The 24,243-nt window shown below is 45.4% G+C and overlaps 1 protein-coding gene across 1 annotated transcript; it reads right to left on the bottom strand.

Moving 5' to 3' along the window:
* Positions 1-4,573: 4,573 nt before the first annotated feature.
* On the bottom strand, positions 4,574-5,290 carry LOC306913848 (phospholipid phosphatase 2-like; the record flags this gene model as incomplete). Its single annotated transcript, XM_079490658.1, has 1 exon — positions 4,574-5,290. The coding sequence occupies one exon, from the start codon at positions 5,288-5,290 to the stop codon at positions 4,574-4,576; it is 717 nt and encodes a 238-aa protein (XP_079346784.1).
* Between the last annotated feature and the right edge of the window lie 18,953 nt (positions 5,291-24,243).

Here is a 24,243-nt window from a genome sequence, read left to right on the forward strand (position 1 = left end):
TTTGAACTCGCTCAGAGTATTAATAGGTCTGCCAGATGTGCGCTGTGTGTATGATGAATGCAACACGTGCCTGGATGTTTTCAAGAGCATTCTGGTTGACCATCTTATCTCTTATCTGCCATTCGAAAGTTAGTTTTAGGACTTAAATGTGACTGTCAGCCAGTGGTGGACAAAGTACTCGACCCCGACCCACGTCAAAGTCAATATACTCATGGTCAAATATTATTACTCAACTACATGCCATCTTGGATTGTGCAAGTTAAAGCCCTCAAAACAAATATAGAGTGCACAGGTACCAGGGGGGCAGAATGAGGGGCATACGTTAGTCCGACGTACCAATAATCTGACATAAGACACTTGTGGCCAGCTAAGACACACCAGTGGCTGGTTAAGACTCATGCACCCGTGCTTCTGTGTGTGGTTAGGGTTGGGTTAGGATGTGGGATAGGGTGTTAGACTATTGCGTGTCCGACTGTTAGTACGTCGGACCAAAGATATGCACCCCAGATACAATCGTATGTGTATTTCGATGACCTATAGAGGTCAAACTGGGAAAGCATTGATCACATTAGATTACAATTTGCTTTGAGTACAATACTGAAGCAAATGTGCTTAGTTACATGTCCACCACTGTGCTGACAGCTCGTCTGTCCACATGCGAGGCGACATGGTAAAACACTGTCCAAAATGGCATGCCGTTTGATCCGTGGCTGATTGCTTTCCTCGCCGAACGTTGCACTCACCATCGGGGAGTATTGAACGCCATGCGTTCAGTGAGGTCGTCCATGCCTGCGAGAGCACAAAGGGCCATGGGGAGAGACCAGTGGTTCTCAAACATTTTCAAGTCAAGCACCCCCAAATAAATATGTATTTGGCTGCAGACCCCTTGTCTGGAAAGGACATAGTTGCAGGAAGATTTGTGCTGGTTAGTTTAAAAGATATTCCGATATGTTCATATACGTTTCTCTTTCTTTCTTTCTTTCTTTCTTTCTTTCTTTCTTTCTTTCTTTCTTTCTTTCTTTCTTTCTTTATTTTATCTATTAATTAAAGTGGTTGAACTTTTGATATTTACTAATTTTGCTGCGGACCCCCTCAAGGACCCCTGGAGGTCCCAGGGAAGCCACTTTGAGAACCACTGCTGCAATAGACTGTTTATATATTTTACCAAAAAGAGTAGCTCCAGTCACACACCCACATACATCCATCTGAACCACAAGCCAACACAAACACTGGATGCCTGTATTGATATATATTGTTTTGTCAAAGGGAAAGGAGGGCCAGCGTATTTGCCATGTATGTACTTTGTATAAGTTGTATAATTTGGAAGCAATTCTCTCAGTTTGATTATTTTATTATTTCTGCCTCCCATCTGTTTTCGTCGCCTGGCTTAGCAGCCAAACTCCAAGGTTCTGCTGGAGGAAAAAAAAACAGCCTGAGGAGCAAATCAGGCCAAGTGAAATAATGAAAGGGATTACCATGCAGCTTGTCCAAGCAACAAACACATTTCAAGCAATTAGTGTGGAATGCTGATGATATGAAAATTAAAGTCAATTAGATAAATTGTACGTCCGGGTGAAATTGCGTCGGTGAGCTGGACTCTGCCCATGGATTGCAATTGATTTATTCTTGTATTTTTTTTTCCTCAGCATGCCATAATGAAATCCGTTCAATAATTCACATCACACCTGCAAAGAGCTTCTGTTTTTATGCCTCAGCCGTGGACAGAGATGGCTGGAGGCATTTATGTTTCTGGGTTGATCATCCGCAGTATTCCCAGGCTTTACTTAAGTAAAATAAATACTCTGTTACAAGTATTTATGTTTCTGGGTTGATCATCCGCAGTATTCCCAGGCTTTACTTAAGTAAAATAAATACTCTGTTACAAGTATTTATGTTTCTGGGTTGATCATCCGCAGTATTCCCAGGCTTTACTTAAGTAAAATAAATACTCCGTTACAAGTATTTATGTTTCTGGGTTGATCATCCGCAGTATTCCCAGGCTTTACTTAAGTAAAATAAATACTCTGTTACAAGTATTTATGTTTCTGGGTTGATCATCCGCAGTATTCCCAGGCTTTACTTAAGTAAAAGAAATACTCTGTTACAAGTAAAAGTCCTGTATTCAAAATATGCTTGAGTAAAAGTACAAAAGTATTGCTATCAAAAGGTACTTACAGTTCTGTCTGTCTGTCTGTCTGTCTGTCTGTCTGTCTGTCCCAACCTTGTGATTGTTTCATAAAAAGCAACTGCACGGTTAAGCCAGAACTGCAAAATGTAGCAGAAGAGGAAACTATATAAATACAATAAGGAGCCCTCACTTTGGGCTTGGCCACTTAAAAAGAAACTATTAACGGTGCCCCTCGAAGCACAGGCCTCTCTCAACCAGGTCGCAGCAACGTTTGTGATGCATGAATTGTTCCTCAACGTATAGTGAATATTTGTTGTCGCACCACATATAAGGTGGGTGGAAAAACTTGGTTGTGCAGGCTTGTCATTGCAGTTAAAAGGATAGAGAGAGAAGAGCATAATAGACTAATCCGCATGATACAATTGTGGGTGCTAAATAAATAAATAAATAATGAATGAATGAATGAATGTAGGCGTATAACTATAAATAGGAGTCCCTATTAAAACAAATCGGTTCAGTCTGTGCAGTGTCAGACTTAGCTCTTGTTCAGCAGTCTAATTGATGACAAGTAAAAGCTGTTCAAGAGTCTGGTGGTACTGCTCCTGATGCTCTGGTTTGCCTGGACGTGGGCGTGGCAGCGGATTGAACAGGCTGTGCATGGCTGGGGTGGTGAATGTCCCTGAAGATAGCCTCGTCCCAGCCTTACTCATCTGTGAAGAGAGAAAAGCCTGGTCACAACCTAAGGCAGAGAGTGCATAGCCGTAAGTGTCAGGCCGGAACATCCGTCAGATGCATTACCCCCAGATACGATATTTTCCAACGAATCACAACACTTGTTTCACTCATGGAGAATGTAAACAGGGGCGGCGGTGGCTCAGGGGGTAGAGTGGCTGGACGGTAACCGCAAGGTGGCCAGTTCGAACCCGGGCTCCCCCAGAGTTAGTGTCGAAGTGTCCTTGAGCAAGACACTGAACCCCAAATTGCTCCTGATGTGCTGGTTGGTGCCTTCCATGGTTTCCGCCGCCATCGGTGTATGAATGTGTGTGTGAATGGGTGAATGTAATGCACAATCTATGTAAAGCGCCTTGGATAAAGGCGCTATATAAATGCACCATTTACCATTTAAACAGATTGGTAAAGCGTCAACATCATTTCCTTGAGCGGTACTTCGCCAAAATCCCGCTATACTTCTGCCAGAAATGCACTCTTCAGCGTATAGGTCTTATACCCAGCGTGCCCTGAAGATGCTTTCAGCCTTAGCCACACAACGTGTATTTCCTGGAGGGAAGGGGGCTCTGCGCACGTCAGCCTCCAAGATGGCTGGCCTCCACAAGTAGTGCAGGCAGTGGGAGGTTCTGGCTCCCTGGGTTATGCTCAAAACGGGGATAAAGGGACTTCAGCTCACCGGAGGAGGGAGGCATATAGGAGCTCTCTGCAGATCTCTCCATCTGAAGGAGGGAGGCATATGGGAGCTCTCTGCAGATCTGGCTCTCCATCTGAAGTCTGTGATGGTATAAGTGGAAATGTGCGTGCAAAGTTTCACAGCAATTGGACGCCATTTTCATGATTTGAGGCATTTTGTTCAAAACAGGCCACACCTGCAAACTTTATAGATCTCAATCTTAGCCAACCACGATAGAATATAAAAATCACACCTGTGTGAAGCGAGGGGCGCTCTTATCATCGTACATCATCATGCATCATCTCATACTGGCCAATCAGAATGCCTGTTGCCTGTTTCCACAAATTTACGTCATTTGGTGGACATTTGACCTAATTTCTCCTTTCATTGTCAATGGCAAATATTGAGACATGTGGGGTCAAAGGTTTTTTGACCCCATTTTCCATGTGAAGTGAGGGGCGCTCTTATCATCACATTCCGTGGTGCGCACACACACACACACAAAGCTGTGAATAGCGCCCCTCAAAAAAAATATATCAGACAGATCCGTCTTGATAAAATGTTTTTAACATAAGTTAAAAGGCAGATTTGAAAAATGCAGTGCAGACATTTTTCCTTGGCCTCTAGGGAGTGTGCATATATAATCTTTTACCTATTCGGTGCAGTTATAGGTGTGTGTTGATCACATGACTAAGAGATAGTAGTGTGTACCGATTTGTGTGATGTATGGATAAAATCTGTACGAGTAATATATTTAAAAAAATGTTTTGCATAAATCTCCCTCATGGTGGCGCCATAACAGGCCGTTCTGGAAAAGTCGGGGCAGAGGTTCGTCGTTGGCATGCAGTGAGTGTGTGTGCACACTTTGGCATCAACTGGGCCAACTGTGGCGGGGATTAGCTGTAGACGAATGGACGGACACACAGACTGACGGACAGGGTGCAAAACATAATACTCTCTCCCCATGCCCTCGGCCTGGCGGAGACGACGACATTTTGTAAATGTTCATGAAACTGCAAAAGGGTTTTTTAAGTTGCTCGAAGTCAGGGAACCTGCGAGGCGCGTTCATGTTCCAGTTCTTCATCGCTCATCACCGCGTCTTCCGGCATCTTAAAGACGTCCGGGAAGAGGTAGTGGGCGATGGAAAAGGCCAGTACGGCTCCTTGCAGCAGTCCAAGCAACACGTCGTTCAAGTGGTTCTTGTTGTCTGCCACACGTGAGTATCCAACAAACATGGCGATCGCTATCAGGTTGGTCTGGATGGCGGGTCTGACCAGACGCGTCCATCTGGCGCCGCCTTTCATACGGGTATTAACATAAATGGCTGTGAAGACCATGGCGTACATGACGTGCGAGGAGAAAAAGGAGTAAAACGATAACCTGGAACTTGTTACATCACGTAAGTCTTCCGCGTTGCACAACGGAACCTGTATCCATCCCTTGCATTGGTCCAATTCACACACGGCAAGGAAGTGTGGACGGAGATGGCCTATGTAGAACTTAGCCAGGTGAGTCATCGAATTGCTGGTGAAGGCTCCAAACAGGTACGTGGTTGCTAACCTGTAGTATGTCTGGTTGAAATGGTACGTGTTGGTGAATATCTCCCCTATTCCGAATATTAGGGCGGGGAGGAAGTTGATGGCTACCCAAGCATCACCCGTGATGGTGGTGGGCCTGTTTGGGCTTTTGAGTTTGATGTCATCACAGTGGAATCCCCTTACGTAAGGTAGGGGGGCGTTGTTGAGGATGATTGACGGCATTAACGCAATGAAGATACAAAGAACATCCACTACAAACCTCAGGATCCACTGCATGGACACTGACACTGTCATTGTTAAGCTGTTTCTGGGTCACTGCCTAATGTAAAGGGGGGGTTCGATTATCGATCGAGCATTAGGGGGTGCTCGATCATAATTTAACCAGTGATCGTCTTGTCCGCGCGATTCAGAGATGATTTCAGGTAACGGCGTTTCAAAAGCCTCAATACCCAAATACCAATAATGTCAATGGGTTACCAGGACCGTGCTTTCTGTTTATACTGTCCAGTTGAGTTGGTCCTGTCATCGTGATGACGTCACCATATCCAAAATAATATGGAGATGATTCCCGGGTCAGAAACAGTAAAATAATATGGTTGCAAGCAGCGATACTGCAGGGGCCAAGGAATGCAGCAATAAGAAAATATCACACTTGCGGCTTTTATCGTGATGATTTTCATTTGCCATTGACTGGCCATTGACTACAAAATGATTCTGTTTAAAGTCCATAGACCAGTGTGGCACCCACTTACATCATTTGCCATAGAGCGTCGAAGTCCTGACGTCACTTGCTCATCCCCTGGTTTCAAGGGGTTCGCAGAGGTTTTTCTCTATGTAGAATAGCATGGGGTCATCTTAAAATCGTCTCATATAAGAATTGTGGTCCAAAAATGTACAAACTGTCAAGGCGATATTGTCGGGGAGGTGTCTCTAGTCATATTTGATACAGTTTTTTTGCAGTCAGTTGATTCTTCATATCCATATGATTGGCCTGCTCACTACTCATGCAGTGAAGGAAACATGAGCTCAGTTTGGGGCAGAGGGAGAGTAGTGCCCAGGATTACAGTTTATGCAATTGGCACCGTTTTAGATTAAAGTACATCGGATGGGGATCAAATATTGTACAGTGGACTCTAATTAATATACCAAGTGGTAGCAGTTGGGCCAAACCATGCCAATTCCTACTCAGCCATGCTTACCAATGCCCACCCAGTGTTTGCCCATGGCCATCCACGCCAACCCATGCCAACCAGCACCTCCACCTGCTCCCTACCAGCTAAATAAACATACCAAAGAAATAATCACATTTTCATATCAGACAAATTGGATGGTTTATTTTTCATGTGGACTCGTACATGATGGCTTACATGGAACTGGCATGATCTGTGCTAGACATCTGAATAAACAATCATTTTTTTGTTGCAGGAACCCTGCCCAAGGTTCCTCCTATTCTCCCTATTTCAACATTTTACATTTTTGAAAGTGAAAGCGATAGTCTGTCTGTGGGTCGGTCGAAACCTCATATGTCCAAAATGTATACTTTTCAGGATTTCAATTAAAAATCACACCGGTGTGAAGTGAGGGGCACTCTTACGTCATCTTACATCTTGACGTAACATGTTGATTTGCTCAGACACATATGACGTAAATTCTACATTCATTGTCAATGAATGAACGAACTCGTCGATTTGTGGCGCGTTTAAGCTTGTGCATTGATTGACCTGCTACTTTTGATGCTTTTGTGTGACGGTGTAGTGTGAACCAGAGTGTAGAGTAGGAGAGTAGCGGCATGCTTTGATCTCGCCACAAAGCGGGTGCCTATGGGCTATAGTTACAAACATTGCTCCTATGGCTGGAACTATCCCATCGAGATAGAATGAGCACTTCCGCATTCCATTGTTACAATGGCAGTCAACGCTAGTGTCACCACTCTCTTACTATATTACTCTGGTGTGATCAAGTAGGGCATTAATTTAACAAAACAGCTACAATTCTGAGATAGGAGGTTTCTACCCGACTGCAATGCAATGCTCTATATGCATCCAACCTTCCGCGTTCAGCTTGGGCCGCCGCTGCACTTCAGGTCGCCAGCCGACTCATTGATAGTGGACATACGGTCGTGATTTTGTAGGAAACAAAAAACGTCCTTTAATAAACCACACTATTTCATTTGATTATTTTATGTTGTGTTGTGTTGTTTTTCATTGTTTGTATTATTTGTGTGGCGACATTGACACGATGACATTAAAATCTCATTTTAAAAACGGCAGCTCTTCCAGTTGTTAGGTCACTACTGCTCTCTCTGTCTCTCGCTTTCTCTCTCACGCACGGGCGCGTGTGTGTGCGTTTGACTCACACACACACAGTCACACACGCACGCTCTGGTGTAAAACGTGCAAGGTGCCAACGCAGTTATAGTTGGCTGATCGAAGGCAGTTTTTAAATCATGATTGTGGGCCAACCAAAATACATGGGTCTAAAATATCAGACATCAACACTGGTCTCATGCAGGCATGCAGGCGGCAGTGCCAGTCAGGGCCAGTGTCTTTGTCTCCCTGTGTGCCCTCCCAGCTCCCCCTCCCCACCCAGCGTCTCCCTGTGTGCCCTCCCAGCTCCCCCTCCCCACCCAGCGTCTCCCTGTGTGCCCTCCCAGCTCCCCCTCCCCACCCAGCGTCTCCCTGTGTGCCCTCCCAGCTCCCCCTCCCCACCCAGTGTCTCCCTGTGTGCCCTCCCAGCTCCCCCTCCCCACCCAGCGTCTCCCTGTGTGCCCTCCCAGCTCCCCCTCCCCACCCAGCGTCTCCCTGTGTGCCCTCCCAGCTCCCCCTCCCCACCCAGCGTCTCCCTGTGTGCCCTCCCAGCTCCCCCTCCCCACCCAGCGTCCCCTGGCCCCATATGCCAGGCCCGTGTGGAAGCCGGGGTCGTCCAGGTCAGCACCCTGTCAGCCACACCGTGACACTGTGTGTGTGTGTGTGTGTGTGTGTGTGTGTGTGTGTGTGTGTGTGTGTGTGTGTGTGTGTGTGTGTGTGTGTGTGTGTGTGTGTGTGTGTGTGTGTGTGTGTGTGTGTGTGTGTGTGTGTGTGTGTGTGTGTGTGCGCGTGCGTGCGTGCGTGCGTGCGCGCGCGCGCGAATGTCGTTGCTGCGGACATGACACCTCATAGCTCCACCTGTCAACGCTTTTATGTTGTTGTTTTTGTAAATATATGTTATTATTATAATAACATTTTATTATTCTAGATTATCATTTCATATAACAATCTATTAAAATTTGTAATTTGTCTGTGGGTTTTATAAATATTGAACCAATTAACAACTTTATTTATTGTGTGTGTGTGTGCGTGTGCGCGCATCCATCTGTCACAATGGAGGGTCATCTTTGTGACAGATCACCCCTGACCCCCCCAACCCTCATGGGGGTCAGTGTGTGTGCGCATGGTGCTGCTTACAAATGTACGTCTGCATTTTGTGTGTGTGTGTCTATCAGTGTAAGACAGTGGTTCCAATGCCCGTTGCAATTAGGCCCGCAAACTCACTCCAAATCTTCCGCCATACTCACCTCTTCAGACTCAGCCCATAGCACTTGCCGTAGCACTTGCCCTAACCTCGACAACCTTGCAGGCGCATGCAAAGGCTAAAAGTAAAATATGTAAAATAGTAATGTATTATGTAGAGATAGCATTCTTCTTTATTTATAGTTTCATTGTACAAATATTCTATACTGTTAGACGGATGTTGGGTTCTTAGCTTATGATCCTTGATGACTATTTCTATGTATTTGATGTATTACCTTGTCTTGTTCTTGCTTACTATGAATCGCTCTGGATTAAGAGCGTCTGCTAAATGCCTACATTGTAAATTGTAACACTAATCACAGCCCACTCATCTGTCAAGACGTGCATTTTCAGAGCATGTTTAATCGATCGATTGTGTTCCGACTTTGGGTCGACAAAACCATTTGAACTATATTTTAACAGCCAAGGATATTTAACCAAAATATCCCCCAGTGACACTGTTTTATACTGTTATTTTGAAGGCAAATAATTCCCGGGCCATGAACCTGAATTAAACCCTTGGCTGTGTGGCTGTATAATTCACCCCAAACATACATTTAGTAAACCGCGACCAGCGACGCTTTAGTTATGATTCGTGAATAAAACTTGTTTTGATCAAATAACGCAATCTGGGAAAACAATCCAAGATTAATGGATTTTAAAAGGTCAGTTTATACATTGAAGTGCAGGACGGAGGCAGACTTTTTCCGCTTCCGAATAATTTCCTGTTTATCGATCGCCTAGCAAACGATTGCTATTCATATACGGTAGTGAAGACTGAAGAGCGCAATCTAATTTAAAAAACCTAAAAACTTGTCTTAACTCGTCCTTGGCAGTCAGGTGGTCCAATGGAAAAAAAATAACGTGCATGTCACATTATCATTAAAATCATAATAGTGTTTTGCCATATTATTTGGGTGCCCACTTGCAATACCCTCGCAGCCCACCAGTGGGGTCCCTGGCCCACAGGTTGGGAATCGCTGGGTAAGCGTGTCACCCCTCTCCCCTCCCCCCTCCTATCTATCAGTGTATAGTGTGGGGCCAGATGGGGTGCCAGTGTCACCTTTAACCCTCTCAGTAGGGTGACTGATGGGCCAGGCCAGCCCTGTCACCCGCCTCTATTGTACCCTGACGGGCATGTGACACCCGCTTGGAGCCATTCATTAAGCACACAAAAACTCCCGGCACCTGAGCTTGGTAATAACTCTGCCAATCAGCGGTTCCACCATAGGCCGTATAGATTTCAATAAGTCTTTGTTCGCCTGGAAATGATCAGTCAAGCATAGGAGTCACTTCTTGGCACCTGAGCTTTTGTGATATTGCCGACAATCAGCGCAGTCAGGCCGCTGAAAGAGAGCGCTGTGGTGGCCCCCTTTTTGATCTTGCCGCGAACCGCAATCACGTTGCGGTTGATCAACGGCCGCTATGAGGATTCAATGTTTGGAACTATACAGTATAATGCTCACAATTTGATGTTCAAGGTTGTGCTTTATTGTCACATCTTGTGTACAGGTACATACTGTAAGAGTAAAACTTATTTTGGTTTGGCTTCCTTCAGACAATGCAGCAGCATAGATAATAACAACAGTAGGATAATAATAATAATATTATTGATAATAATAATAATAATAATAATAATATAAATAAAGATTGAAGAAAGGAAGAGAGTGAAAAGAGAGCAAGGAGAGAGAAAAAAATAGATTCAATACAAGTAGCCTAAAAAAAGACTCATTTTCCATTTGCAACTCTCGAATATGTGCATACAGGGGGGAAAAAAGAAGAGACAAAGAAACATTGGGTTTTTTAAAGGTCATATTTGGAGTGTGAGTCTTTGGCCTTAGCCAAATGAGACCCCCGGGGCCGTGTTGTGAAGTGTTTAAAATGACTGCAGAGCCTCACCTCTCACACCGTGAAGGTTACATTATCACTAAAAAGGCCACGTGCTCCCAGGACAAAATGAAGAGTCTCCAGCTCGAGTGGGATCTATTCTGCAAACTGCCTATATTATATCAGTGACTTTTCATTTCGAAGACCCCCAATTTGATCTGCATTAGGCCAGTGGTCCTCAACCAGTGGTCCGGGGGACCTCGAGGAGGTTCCAGGTGGTCCTCAGCTAAATGATGGCGAGTTGGTAACCGAATGGACCCTTAGACTATAGATCTTTAACTCTTGAGAGTGTAAAATGAAACTTTGGTAAAATGAAACTTTGGTTTCATTTTATGCTGCAACACATCAATACAGCAAGGAATTGTGGACAAAATCTTATCCGACAACAAAATATTGTACGTTTTGGGTCTGATAGGCCAAATCTCATCAAATGATGGTCCGTGGCTCAAATGGCGAATAAATAATGGACCTTGATATGAAAAGGGTCAAAAGCCCACAGACATTTCATACCATTTCATAGGTCATTATGCCTGGAAGTTGGAAACCCAATATACACTGTAAAACCCTCAGTGATTCTTTAAAGATGGAGTGCTGTGACTTCATTAGACCTCGTGGTGTAGTTGTTATGTGCAATGATGTCTTCCCTTTGTATTTAGGGTTTCTTCCTGGAGGCTGAAACCTTGACAGTCAAACGTACCAATGAAATAAACAGTGAAATCGTGACATCACAATATCACCCCCTCCTATAACCCCTCCCCCTTTATCATCCAACCACAGCTGTGGCCTGTGGGTGTGGCTTCAGATCAGGTGGATCACTACATCACCCACTAGGCAAACCACGCATACTTAATGAACTGGTGGGCGTGTCCACATAAGAACATTATTTTAACAAATACTGCACACTATTTAGAAAAGATTCTTCCTTCTTATATAATAATAATACCTGATGATCATCTTTTAGGGGTCTTTAAATGGATATTTCAGTTTCAAAGAAATGTTGGGTCATTTTATCGTCTACTCAGGCTTTTGTGAACACCCCCGGGCAGTTACTTGATTCAGTATTTAGATATTTGATATTCATTTTATCAGACATGTGTGACATTTATTATTTTGTTCCCCCAAAAAAAGATTTAAAAAAGCCCACAGACATTTCATACCATTTCATAGGTCATTATGCATGGAAGTTGGAAACCCAATCTATACACCGTAAAACCCTCAGTGATTCTTTAAAGATGGAGTGCCGTGACTTTTGTATTTGTTCCAGTTTTTCATGTGTTTATGAGGTGACAGTACTTCATTAGACCTCTTGGTGTAGTTGTTATGTGCAATGATGTCTTCCCTTTGTATTTAGGGTTTCTTCCTGGAGGCTGAAACCTTGACAGTCAAACGTACCAATGAAATAAACAGTGAAATCGTGACATCACAATATCACCCCCTCCTATAACCCCTCCCCCTTTATCATCCAACCACAGCTGTGGCCTGTGGGTGCGGCTTCAGTTCAGGTGGATACATCACCCACTAGGCAAACCACGCATACTTAATGAACTGGTGGGCGTGTCCACATAAGAACAATATTTTAACAAATACTGCACACTATTTAGAAAAGATTCTTCCTCCTTATATAATAATAATACCTGATGATCATGTTTTAGGGTGGAAAAAAATCACGGCACTCCAATCCAAGGGATATTTCAGTTTCAAAGAAATGTTGGGTCATTTTATCGTCTACTCAGGCTTTTGTGAACACCCCCGGGCAGTTACTTGATTCAGTATTTATATATTTGATATTAATTTTATCAGACATGCCCCCCCCCCCCCCCCCTCCAAACTCCATGTTAACACTCTTATCGCCCCAGACAGAGGTCTCCGTCGTTTTAAATAATTACGCCCGTCCCAATAGACGGACATTAATCAAAAGAAGTCTACAGGCTATAGGAGCGTCTAATGGGCAACATTTGATGTCATTTCCGGCAAGTCCGTCATCCAAAGTGGTCCTGCTCCATTTTAATGGATGGGATTAAAAATCTTAAAACGTGAATAACTCTTAATCTAAATCAATTATTCCAATTTTAACTAAATATTGTGTTTTTTGACTGCCCATCGCGGTCCCGTCGCTTGTCGCGTTTATAATCACCTCTCGGGGGTCTTTTGGCTACATGCTATGATATCCTAGACTTATAGCACAACCAAGATGGTGTCTGTGTCACCTTGAAATGGGCTCTGAAGCTGCAAATCACTGGGCATACTGATTAATGGTTCCAAATGACGCTGGGCGATAAGAGTGTTAAAAACAGTTCGGGGTGTTCACAAAAGCCTGAGATGAGATGGAATTACCACAAAACAAATAAAAATAAAAACTCTTGAGAGTGTGCAAATGGAACCCGCCGGGGTCTGGCTCTCCCTTTTTTTACACTCTCAGAGTTACAGCACTCATTCCGTGGTAGACCAGTCAGCACTTTTTTGAGATACAGAATCGGAATCGGAATCAACTACAATGTCACATCACTCCAGGTGTAATGAAGTGGGTGAAAATAGTTCCTGCGTTGAGCTCCCATCGTTTTTATTTTTTGCTGTTTTCCAGAATGGGAGGAGAAGACGGGGGGAAGAGGCCTCCAGCTGTAAGTAGAATTCCCAAGTGATTTGTGCCGCCAGATTGTTTTCCACGAAACCAATCGTACCTGCAGCTTGAAGTCTATTGATCTCGCCAGCAACAAACAGCCTTCACCTGTGATCTCTCCTCTCTCATCAATGGAGATTATGCTCCTCTACTTACATTCAAGATACTAGAGCCACCATTCCATCTATTCACTCACTCGCACGCACGCGCGCACGTAGGCATGCGTGTAACCACGCACTTACGCTTGGACGCACGCACACCGTGGAGGAATGTCAAAATTCTAGATATTGCTTAGAATAGATATGGAATAAATTATAGGGCTTGATAATAATAATATACTGTATGTTTTGTAATAATATATTACTAAGTAACAACTCAAATAAGTGCAATGCCTTTGAGATGTAGTTATCCGACTGTCTCACCTCCAACGGTGCCCATGGTGGACTATGGGATGCAGGGAAGACGCACCAGGGCCCGGGGGAGGGGGAACCCGTTCCCTACGGTGTGTTGAACACCCCCCTCCCCCCTTCCCAGCAGAACACAGCAGAGAACACTGACGTCACCAAATTTGGAGTGACGCCTTTCTGCACTGTTATTGGTTAGCGAAATACAAGGTTCACTCCCACTCCCATGCCGATAGGCCTGTCTCGTCAACGCCTGCGGTCCCCGAGGTTAGCGTCGAAGTGTCCTTGAGCAAGACGCTGAACCCCTGATTGCTCCTGATGTGCAGGTTGGTGCCTTGCATGGTTTCCCCTGCCATCCGTTTGTGAATGTGTGAATGTAATGCATGTATCTATGTAAAGCGCCTTGGATAAAGGCGGTATATAAATGCACCATTTAACTTTTACCATTTACCACTGCTGCCCTCAGACAAGCTGGAGTTTGAAATACATTGTTTTCAACGAGGGCAGCGCAACTAAGAGCTATTTTAGGCATGTGTGCAACATGCCAACTGTTTTAAAAGTATTGTACAGTAACAACTAAAGTTTGTTGTACTTTACTAAAAAAGAAATCTAAAATAAAGGAATTTAAGATCATTAAAGCGGGGCTGTTCCTGATTCCAATGCATTTCTGCCAACTTACGGTCCAGGACTTGTCCCCATTTGTTGTCCCCATTCAACAGAAGTCTATGTAGAAGAGCCGCCATTGGACTGGCCCCATGAAGTGAACAGAGTTGTCGTAACTCTGTCTTACTCTATGGAGTAGAAGTATAAGGTCAAATGGAAAATGGACATATATACTCAAGTAAAGTACCTAAAGGTAAGTAAGTTTCTTGAGTAAATGTACTTGGCTAGGCCTACTTTTCCATCTACACACACACACACACACACACACACACACACACACACACACACACACACACACACACACACACACACACACTCCATCCATCACTCACTCAAAGTCTCTTCACCCTCCATTTATTCCACATTCCACACTTAGCAAACACACCTGAGAGAGAGGTTTTGCGTGCTGGGAGAGAATCTACACAGCTGCCTGGCAGCCGCAAATGAAGATGTAAGCACTGGCGACTGGCCGTGCACCTCCGGCTGGCCGTGCCACTTAACCCTCGGCGTGGCGCGGCTAATGTGGATGGACACTCGGTGATGGAAAGAGACGCACACACTAACAGACACGTCCACGCCGGCTAACGGTGACTGACACGGCGGGCAACGCATAAAAAGGCCATCTCTGTCGTGTGACACACTAACGTAGTGTGATGAGCGCGGTGGCACACGTGCACACCCACACTTTTGTGTTGTCATACGTGTGAGGACATCAGCATTTTAGGACACTGATTTTATGAATTAATTATTTGCCGTCTTCTCCGGAAATAGCTGATCTATTATCTATCTAGACTCTTCTAGAGTATAAGGCAGGCATAACTTCAATCCCTAAACCAAATTCTCCAAATCTTCTGTAACCATAAAATAATAATGGAAAATTGTCCTCGGAATGATTTCTCTAACCTCGCGTCACCAGGCTTTCCTTTTCCCTCAAACCGATTTTTCTCAATAAAAGCTGCAGGCTACGAGAGCTTTTATTGTTATTCTTCCGGTTTGAGGACAAGGAAGTTCCGGATGATTCTTCCTGCCTTATGACTACAAAACAATACTACAACATGACGTAACGATATCATCCGCTCCCGACCGGATCAAAAACCCGAAAAGGAATGCTGCCCTGGCTACTATTTCTCAAATTCGACTATATTTGTGGGGGGAAAACGCATTGCTTAGCGCTGCGCTTCGTGCTTGTAGATCTGCTATACTTTCGAGGCTTTTGTGTGACGCTGTAGTGTGATGAAGTAGGGTGTTAATATTGACAAAGACGTTTCTGCAAGACCGTAGTAACCACATCCTTGAATTCTTCCATATATTCACAGACTTCACGTACTTTCCTCTGGGAGACCTGCTTGTTATGGATAGCACACTAAGCACAGAACCAAGACGTCTTCATACAGGAGAATAAATGCATGACGCCAGCTGGCCCCCCGTGGACTGATTGCTTCCTGTTCCGTGACACCGGGGCTCGCAGCTGCTTTGAATGGAAACGTGCTATGCTCACTCCAGTAAGTGAGTCTAAACATTTATTTCTAAGATCCTAGTCCTCACATAACAATTTTGATTGATTGATTGAAAAATGTATTCACAGTTTGTAGAATGGGTGCAGTTCAATGAAAGTACACTGGTCAATACAAAATCAGGGTCCTCCATTTTTAATTTATCAGAACATTTAAAGACATATAAAGAACATTTAAAGATGTACAGATGTGAATGAAATTAGTTAGATTCCGGAATTTCCGGTAGAGACAGATTCCAGTCCTTCAAGTCAATATTAACCACTGTCAACATGGCATCCCTGTTGTCGGCAAATAATTGAATAGTTTTTTCCCCCAAAAATGCATTTAAAAAATTTGCAAGAATCTCGAACACTGTCTTGTGAAGATAGCCAAGCTCATGACACGTCCTGATGTGACGTGCTGCGAGCTTGTATGTATAGCGCTTATGAACCCAACAGTATATCCTGGGGAAACGTTCGCCAGAAATAGCAGATCTATTCTAAACAATCAGGTCAAGCTCACAATGCGTCACAACACGTTCTACACCAAAGACACCAACAGCTCAACGGTTAAGGATTAACCTGTGATGTCATGACACTTTTTATTTGTGTTTTTGAGTGCTATGTGTGTGGGTGGCTGGGTGGCTGGGTGGGTCTGAGCACGAAAACAGCATGGTTGTTTTTCACCAGCTGTGCGCAACCTAACACACACACAAACTGTATAATTAACTGTATATTTGATGATTTCGGTTGTGCCAGTACAGTGACAGTACAGGGTACAGTAGAGTGACTCCCACACGGTAACTCTGTCATTTCTCAACCGTTTCGGACGCGGGCGGCTTGCCGGAACTGGCCCGGCCCCATGGGCGCGTTCCTGGGGGTCTGGATGTTCCGGGGACCCCCCTGGGGACTCCCCGGGGACCCCCACACAGTAACTGTCATTTCATTTGGTCATTAAGGTCCACAGTTGTCTATGGTGTGGTATACAAAAAAACATTTTTTTCGCGGTATTTCCGGAAGAGCAGACCTCTCATTCTGTGGACCTTAATGACCAAATAAATAGAAAAAATACAAATAAAAAGTATGTCATGACATCACAGGTCCTCTCAAATGTAGGAACTGCTCTGCGGTCAGTGTGTGGAATGATGCTAGGTAGAGTCCAAAGGGAAGTGTGTGGAATGATGCTAGGTAGAGTCCAAAGGGAAGTGTGTGGGATGATGCTAGGTAGAGTCCAAAGGGAAGCACGCCACGGCCATCTGAAAACAATTCCACAGGTGCTGAACAAAAAACACGTACAATGAAAAAGGAAGGCACACCGTTCTGAAACTCCCAGGTTGGGAGCTTTAGAACGGTGTGCGGACTGCCTTCCTTTTTCATAGAATGATGCTCTTATACCATGTCTATCAGCTCCCAGCCCAGCCCAGCCCAGCCCCGTCGCTATGAGCTCTGTTAGGAGCTTCTCTATCAGCTCCCAGCCCAGCCCAGCCCCGTCGCTATGAGCTCTGTTAGGAGCTTCTCTATCAGCTCCCAGCCCAGCCCCGTCGCTATGAGCTCTGTTAGGAGTCAGCGAGCGAACGCTGATCATTGTTAATGGTGGGAAGGAAGGCTTTAATTAGCCCAGAGTAAACAATTAACACGACAGAGACATTTCAATGCAAATCACACACCCAGATGATAAAATGCTGGGAAGAAAAAAATAGAAAGGAATAAAATGAATAAATCCACAAACACATTTGCCTGTAATTAGTAATACCTTCCAGGTTGCCTGGCGTTGTTTATATACGCATGCGTGCGTGCGTGCGTGCGTGCATGGTGGGGGTGTGTGTGCGTGCATGCTTTTTTAAATTATTTTCCTTTCTACTGGCTGCTCCTTTGTGTGCCTCTGTCATTAATGCTCATGGAATTGTTATTTCAATAATAGACCACAGCCATGGAAATTGCAATCAAATGAGCTTGAATAGACTGGAGATGAGCTCTGTACATCTCTCTCTCTCTCTCTCTCTCTCTCTCTCTCTCTCTCTCTCTCTCTCTCTCTCTTTATTGTCAGTCTCTCTGTATCTCTGTGTCTTTCTCTCTCTTTTTCGTCACGCATGCATTAACGACATGTTTATTTTCGATGTAAGGATGACACATTATTCAAATTGAGTTGACGGTATATTGGACAAAAGGGGCCGTGTAGTCGTACATACGCAGTGTTTGCTGTAACCTACAACAACAACATGTACTGCACACGAAGACACAAGCAAGCATCGCCTCACAACAGATACATTTAGTAAGTTATACTGTAAGCACGTCGGCGACAAAGGAGTTACAAGCCGAGAGGACTGAAGTCCATCTGTCGACGCGACGTCTGCCAGCAGACTCTGGAGGATGTTCTTTTCTCGGGTGGTGAAGTGTCTCCATATGCGACGCTGCGCTCCCCCCCTTCTTGGCGTTCCTCCGCTAGGATATGCCGGACTCCCACAATCCAACTCTCATGCTACGATGTCTTGTCTGGCTAACAACGTGTGGACAGACAAATGCTTAATTCTATCCCCAATGATTCCTTACAGGCTGGCTTCCATGTTGCAGCAGCGCTGCAACCCAGAGCCAGTAATTGTTCCAGCTCCGCCAAGGGCCCTTTTTTTCTAATATGACCAAAGTCCCCCACAAGCACTAAACTGATCCGCCTTATCACATACTGTAAAGGGCTTCAGTAAAATGGTAAGGACACAGTTTCATTATGACTACCATGTCTCATATGGTCAGACATGGTAGACATGCACTAGTCAACTTATAGCGTTCATACCCCCAGTCATCCCATAGACCTGCAGTGGATGCTCCATGGCTGAAAACAGAGCCCATCCATTTTCCATGTGGCTCAGGAGGCCCAAAACTCTATGTTGCACCAAAAAAATCTATTTTTCCTCAGATCCCCGCTGACTTCCAAACGGGAGTTTTGCATTTCCCCCTTTACTTAAAAAAACCTCTTTACTTAGATTCTTTACCCCCGGGTTGACACTGTACCTCTAAAGTCATTCTTTATTCTGAGTCTTATTTCTCTTCTATTCCATGTTTTTCTGCACGGCATCTCTGTTTTGGCCGTGTTCACTCGATCTCCACTCCCCCCCTCTCGCTCTCTTCACGGGAGTAATTGCGTTGATAGTGAACAGGGCTGCTAATTAATTATGCAGCAGCCGAAAATTGAGGTGAGAGCGAGAGATGTGAAGGGAGAGAGAGAGGAGAGAGGAGGCGGCCTGTGCCAAATTACAGTACAGAGAAAAACAGGGTAGGTAGAGAGAAATGACTAATTTATACTTCATCGCATGACGGAAGCGCGCAGGCCAAAAAATTGCGGATTGACAAGCTAACGACGCATCGCATCCGTGCCGCGTTGTGAGCTTCGAGATCGGCTATTATTGCGGCGTACGACGAAGTGTAAATCTCGCTACAGGCTGAGAGAACACGAAATTAGGAAAGTGGGGATGACATGGAGAAGGCATGCCAGATGGGTAGCAGAACGAGAGGGAGACAACGGGGAACGCGAGGCGAGGGCGGAAGAGACTTAACAGGCGAACGCTTATCTTTTGGTGGGGGGGGATCTATCGCGGCGCAGAGTGAGCAGGGGGCCCTCTTTCAGCGAGATCAGAGGGATTTTTTCTTTTGCACCAACGCCGTGGCAAATATAACTTAAATCATGTCTGCCGTTCTTCTTGCGGGGGTGACAGCCACACATCTGCTAACCGGGGGGGTGCGGGGGAGTGGGGGGGAGTGAGCATCCACAAATACCTCCCTGCATGCATGCGCTCGCCAGCGTGCCGCGGCTTGACATTTCACGGAGCCAAATGAATGTGCCGCGAGGTCAGGTCGGGTCGCGGGGCTGAATTGCGATTCTGATATATATATATGTGATTAATAGCCACTTCGATGGATAGATTGTCTGCAATTTCCGACTTGGGGTCTGACCTCACAAGAAGCGCGTCATGCCGTGGTTTGGGCTGGAGATAGAATGCGCACAATCTCAGAGTGTTGAACCACCACCGCCGCGCCCAACCATGCACCGCCCCCAACATAACTGCTGGAAGGCCAGGAAATTAAAATGCACTGTGCAATGGCTATGCAAACGAGGCTGTTATGCTCCCCGCGCATTAACGCATTCTCACAAACTGTGTGTGCGTGTGCGTGTGCGTGGTGCGCGTGTGTGTGTGTGTGTGTGTGTGTGTGTGTGTGTCATATACATTTGAAAAATAGCCGATCTACATAATGTTTATACATTTGAAAACTTTCAATGAGACATTCTGCACAATGAGTACTTTTGATACTTGAAGCACATTTTGATGCCAACACTTTGGTATTTTTTACTCAAGTACATATTGAATTCTTGCACTTGTAACAGAGTATTTCATTAATGCAGTATCGAGTACAGTACACTCTCCCTCTCCAGTCTGTTGTCTCTTTAATGATCTCCCTGTGCGTCCTCTCTCTCTCTCTCTCTCTCTCTCTCTCTCTCTCTCTCTCTCCCCCTCCCCCCCACCCCCCTGTCTTTCCATCTCCACACAGACCTCTCCAACTGGAGTGCCGGCACGGCTAATTAAAAGCCTTAATCAGGATTCATAATTAGGTCTAATCAGTGGCGTGTACATCACTCCCTTGCATTCTTCTTTGCCTGGCACAGAAGGCCGGGATGCTTGTGAAATAATTTAGGCAACTCTAATACGTCCAAATGCGTGGCAGGGAGTGGATGGGATGAGAGCAGGGACATGATTGGGACCGGGCTGCTGATTACATCCCTGCCCTGCTTGTTTCAACCCCCCCCCCCTCTCTCTCTCTCTCTCTCTGTCTCTCCCCCCTTTTATGCCCTCCTCTCTTTGTGTGTGTGTGTGTGTGTGTGTGTGTGCGTGTGCGTGTGCGCGTGCGTGCGTGCGTGTGTGTGGCTTTACTATACTTGCGAGGCCCCGCAAACATAGTTGAATTTGAGAAATAAATATTGTGAGGAGGACAATTTCCGGATCCGAAAGTAGGCTATCACTAGCTGTCACCAACACCCCACTAGATTCCACAGCTGCGATTACAGACAATATTCGGCGGCAGTGTTCAAACGTGATTGACATAAAGCGATCACGCGATCAATTATGTATTTTTTCCCGTTCTCCGAAATTCGCTCCGATATTCGGCCAAAAGGTATTTTTAGAGGTTACAGTCAGTTTAAGGGTAGGGATGTATAAAACGTACGACTTCGTTACACGCCACAAACATAGTCTCGCGTAGCCCTAGACAACTATTCCACAATCTCCAAATGCTATATAGAGTCTGGAACTACACCTCTCGAAATCCGATTAAGGAAGCTGCCATTTCCGTTCACAAAAATATATTTTAAAATATCTTTAGAGCTTCTTTTTTTTCCATTTCCATTTCTGCTAAGCAGCAAGCTATATAGATGGTTTTTAATTATATTAGGATACATTTGCGCAACTGTAGAGATGAAACGGAAGTGGAGAGGAGGCTCCACTTCTGCATTATATTTGACTCATGAATCATGATAGAACTTCCGTTGCTCCAGACTGTATGATGGAAGCATTTGGAAATTGCGAGAAGCAACTGTCTGGCATCGTGGAACTACAAACAGAGTGACACACTGTGAGGTTACAGTATATAGAGCTTTCTGGTGCTCGACACCCACACAGAACTAAGTATGACTCAGGCTTTAGTCAGGCTTTTTTATTAGGGTTAGGGTGACAAATGGGCAAAAGAAAATGTGAAAAATGGCATTTCTAAAAATTTCCGTCTTATAATTATTGTTGTCCTAGCAATTACAGGAATATCAACGCTGTGCATGTGTCAGTTTGTGTGTGTGTGTGTGTGTGTGTGTGTACACGTGCATGAATCCACTCACACGCTCGCCTCGCTCATCGTGACAAGGTGCGCTGGTAATTAAGCCGACAGACTCCCAGATTACGGCTCCACACCTCTCGACTAATGCCTCCTCCACCTGTTTCATTACAGCCCCAGAGCTCCGCCAAACAAAACACCCTAACCCCGGAGACAGCCGCCCCGCGCTATAGCGCCTTCTGTCCACCCGATCTCTCGTCTGTCACGACGACACAGCCAGAAATGGTGTATATATGCGTCATGCACCACCCGGACAAAGGCTGTATAATTACACCCTTTATTATGGAGAGAGAGAGAGAGAGAGAGAGAGAGAGAGAGAGAGAGAGAGAGAGAGAGAGAGAGAGAGAGAGAGAGAGAGAGAGAGAGAGAGAGAGAGAGAGAGAGAGAGAGAGAGAGAGAGAGAGAGAGAGAGAGAGAGAGAGAGGCAGCCTCGTCATCGCTTATATCTATGTAAGTGTAACATTATGTAACATTGACGATGTAGTATTGAAGTGTAATTTTATTTCTGCCTCTTGGCCAGTTCCCACTTGTAAAAGAGACGCAGTCTCAATGTGTTTTTACTGGTAAAATAAAGGTTAAATAAAATTTAAAAAAATAATATCGTCGCCATGGCCATCGCCATGACTCACTCTCATGTTCTACTTCTAAGTGGCAGTGGTGGATAAAGGTATTCATGTTTTTTACTTCAGTAAAACTATCAATACTGCATTGTAGAAATGCTCTGTAACAAGTAAAAGCCCGGAATTCAAAATCCTACAAAAGTATTGCTATCAAAATGTAGGCCTACTTAAAGTACCTAAAGTGGAAACTACTTTTGTGCATAATGTCTCATTTCAAGTTTTCAAAAATATTGTGAAAACAGCAGATCTACAAGAACATTGTCAGTGAGAAAGGGGGGGTGAGACATTTGCCAAGGTGTTATATGTTAATTCTATTCAGATTCCCTGAATCAAAGCAGTAGAATTAACGAGTCTAATCAGTGAATAAAACCTGCAGGGAAGATATGCATTTTCAGAAAACCTCCAGGAAAAGATCAGGAAAGCGTGAAGAGTTGGAATGGCACATACGTATTGTAATATGAATTCAAAACTAGTATGTTTTAAAATAATTGTAGTGTAGTAAAATTATTTTTTTCTTGATAGTCAGTGTGCCATTACTGCCATATCAATGTTACGTTTAATTATTAACACCACACCCAACTTTACTATTTCCAACATATTTTGATTGTCCAAGAAATATGTTATATATATCAGGATATAACAAAGACAAGCCCTGGTTCTCAGCCCAACTCAGGAGGCTAAGGTCGGAGAAGGAGGTGGCCAGGCACAGCGGAGACGTGGCTCTAAGTGGCCAAAGTTGTGAAGGAGGCGAAACATCGCTTCTCAGAGAAACTGCGGCAGCAGCTCTCTGAGGGGAATTCCTCCTCCGTCTGGAAAGGCCTCAAGACCATCACCAACTACAAGCCGAAGTCCCGACTCCCCACAGGCAACTGACAACCACCCCCTTGCGAACGAGCTTTCCCCTCTCTCTGTCATGGAGAGAGAGGTGAAACTGCTGCTGAGGAGCCAGAATCCCCTTAAGGCGGCCGGCCCGGATTCTGCCTCCCCTCCGTCCTGAAGCACTGCGCTGACTAGCTCGCCCCGGTGTTCACCAACATCTTTAACACCTCGCTGGAGCTGTGTCATGTCCCAGCGTGCTTCAAGGCCTCGACCATCATCCCCGTCCCCAAGAAGGCCAAGGTTGCGGGCCTTAATGCCTACAGACCCGTCGCCCTGATCTCTGTGGTCATGAAGGTCCTGGAGCGCCTGAAGAACATTACAGATCCTGTGCTGAACCCACTGCAGTTCGCGTACAGAGCCAACAGATCCACGGAGGATGCCGTGAACATGGCTCTGCACTACACGCTGGAACATCTGGACACTGCAGGCAACTACGCCAGGATCCTGTTTGTGGACTTCAGCTCGGCCTTTAACACCATCCTCCCATCCATCCTGGAGCACCAGCTGTCCCTGCTGCAAGGGCCGGACTACACTCGCAGGTGGATTACGGACTTCCTCATCAACAGGTCTCAGCGGGTGAAGCTGGGGAAGAGCATTTCCAGCTCTAGGTCCACCAGTACCGGTTCCCCGCAGGGCTGTGTCCTGTCCCCACTCCTGTTCTCCCTGTACACCAACAGCTGTGTTTCCCTCCACCCATCAGTCAAGCTCCTGAAGTTTGGAGATGACACCACCCTGGTGGGCCTCATCTCCAAGGGGGATGAGTCGGCCTGCAGGAGGGAGATCGAGCGGCTGCAGAGTTGATGCAGCAACAACAATTTAGAGCTTAATGCTCTGAAGACAGTGGAGATGGTGGTGGACTTCAGGAGGAACACAGCCCCGCCCCCTCCCATCATGCTGGGAGGCACCCAGGTGACCCCAGTAGAGTCATGTCGGTTCCTGGGCATGATCCTCTCTCGGGACCTGAAGTGGGAACTTAACATCATGGCCCTCCTGAAGAAGACCCAGAAGAGGCTGTACTTCCTCAGGCAGCTGAGGAAGTTCAGACTATCAAGGACCATGATGGCTCAGTTTTACACAGCCATCATTGAGTCCATCCTCACACATTCCATCATCAGCTGGTTCCCCGCTGCAGCTGCAGCTGGTGATACGCTCTGCGGAGAGGGTGATTGGCCGTCCTCTGCCCTCCCTCAAGTCGCT

Source organism: Electrona antarctica, assembly GCF_951216825.1.
Source record: "Electrona antarctica genome assembly, chromosome: 21".
NCBI lineage: Eukaryota > Metazoa > Chordata > Actinopteri > Myctophiformes > Myctophidae > Electrona > Electrona antarctica.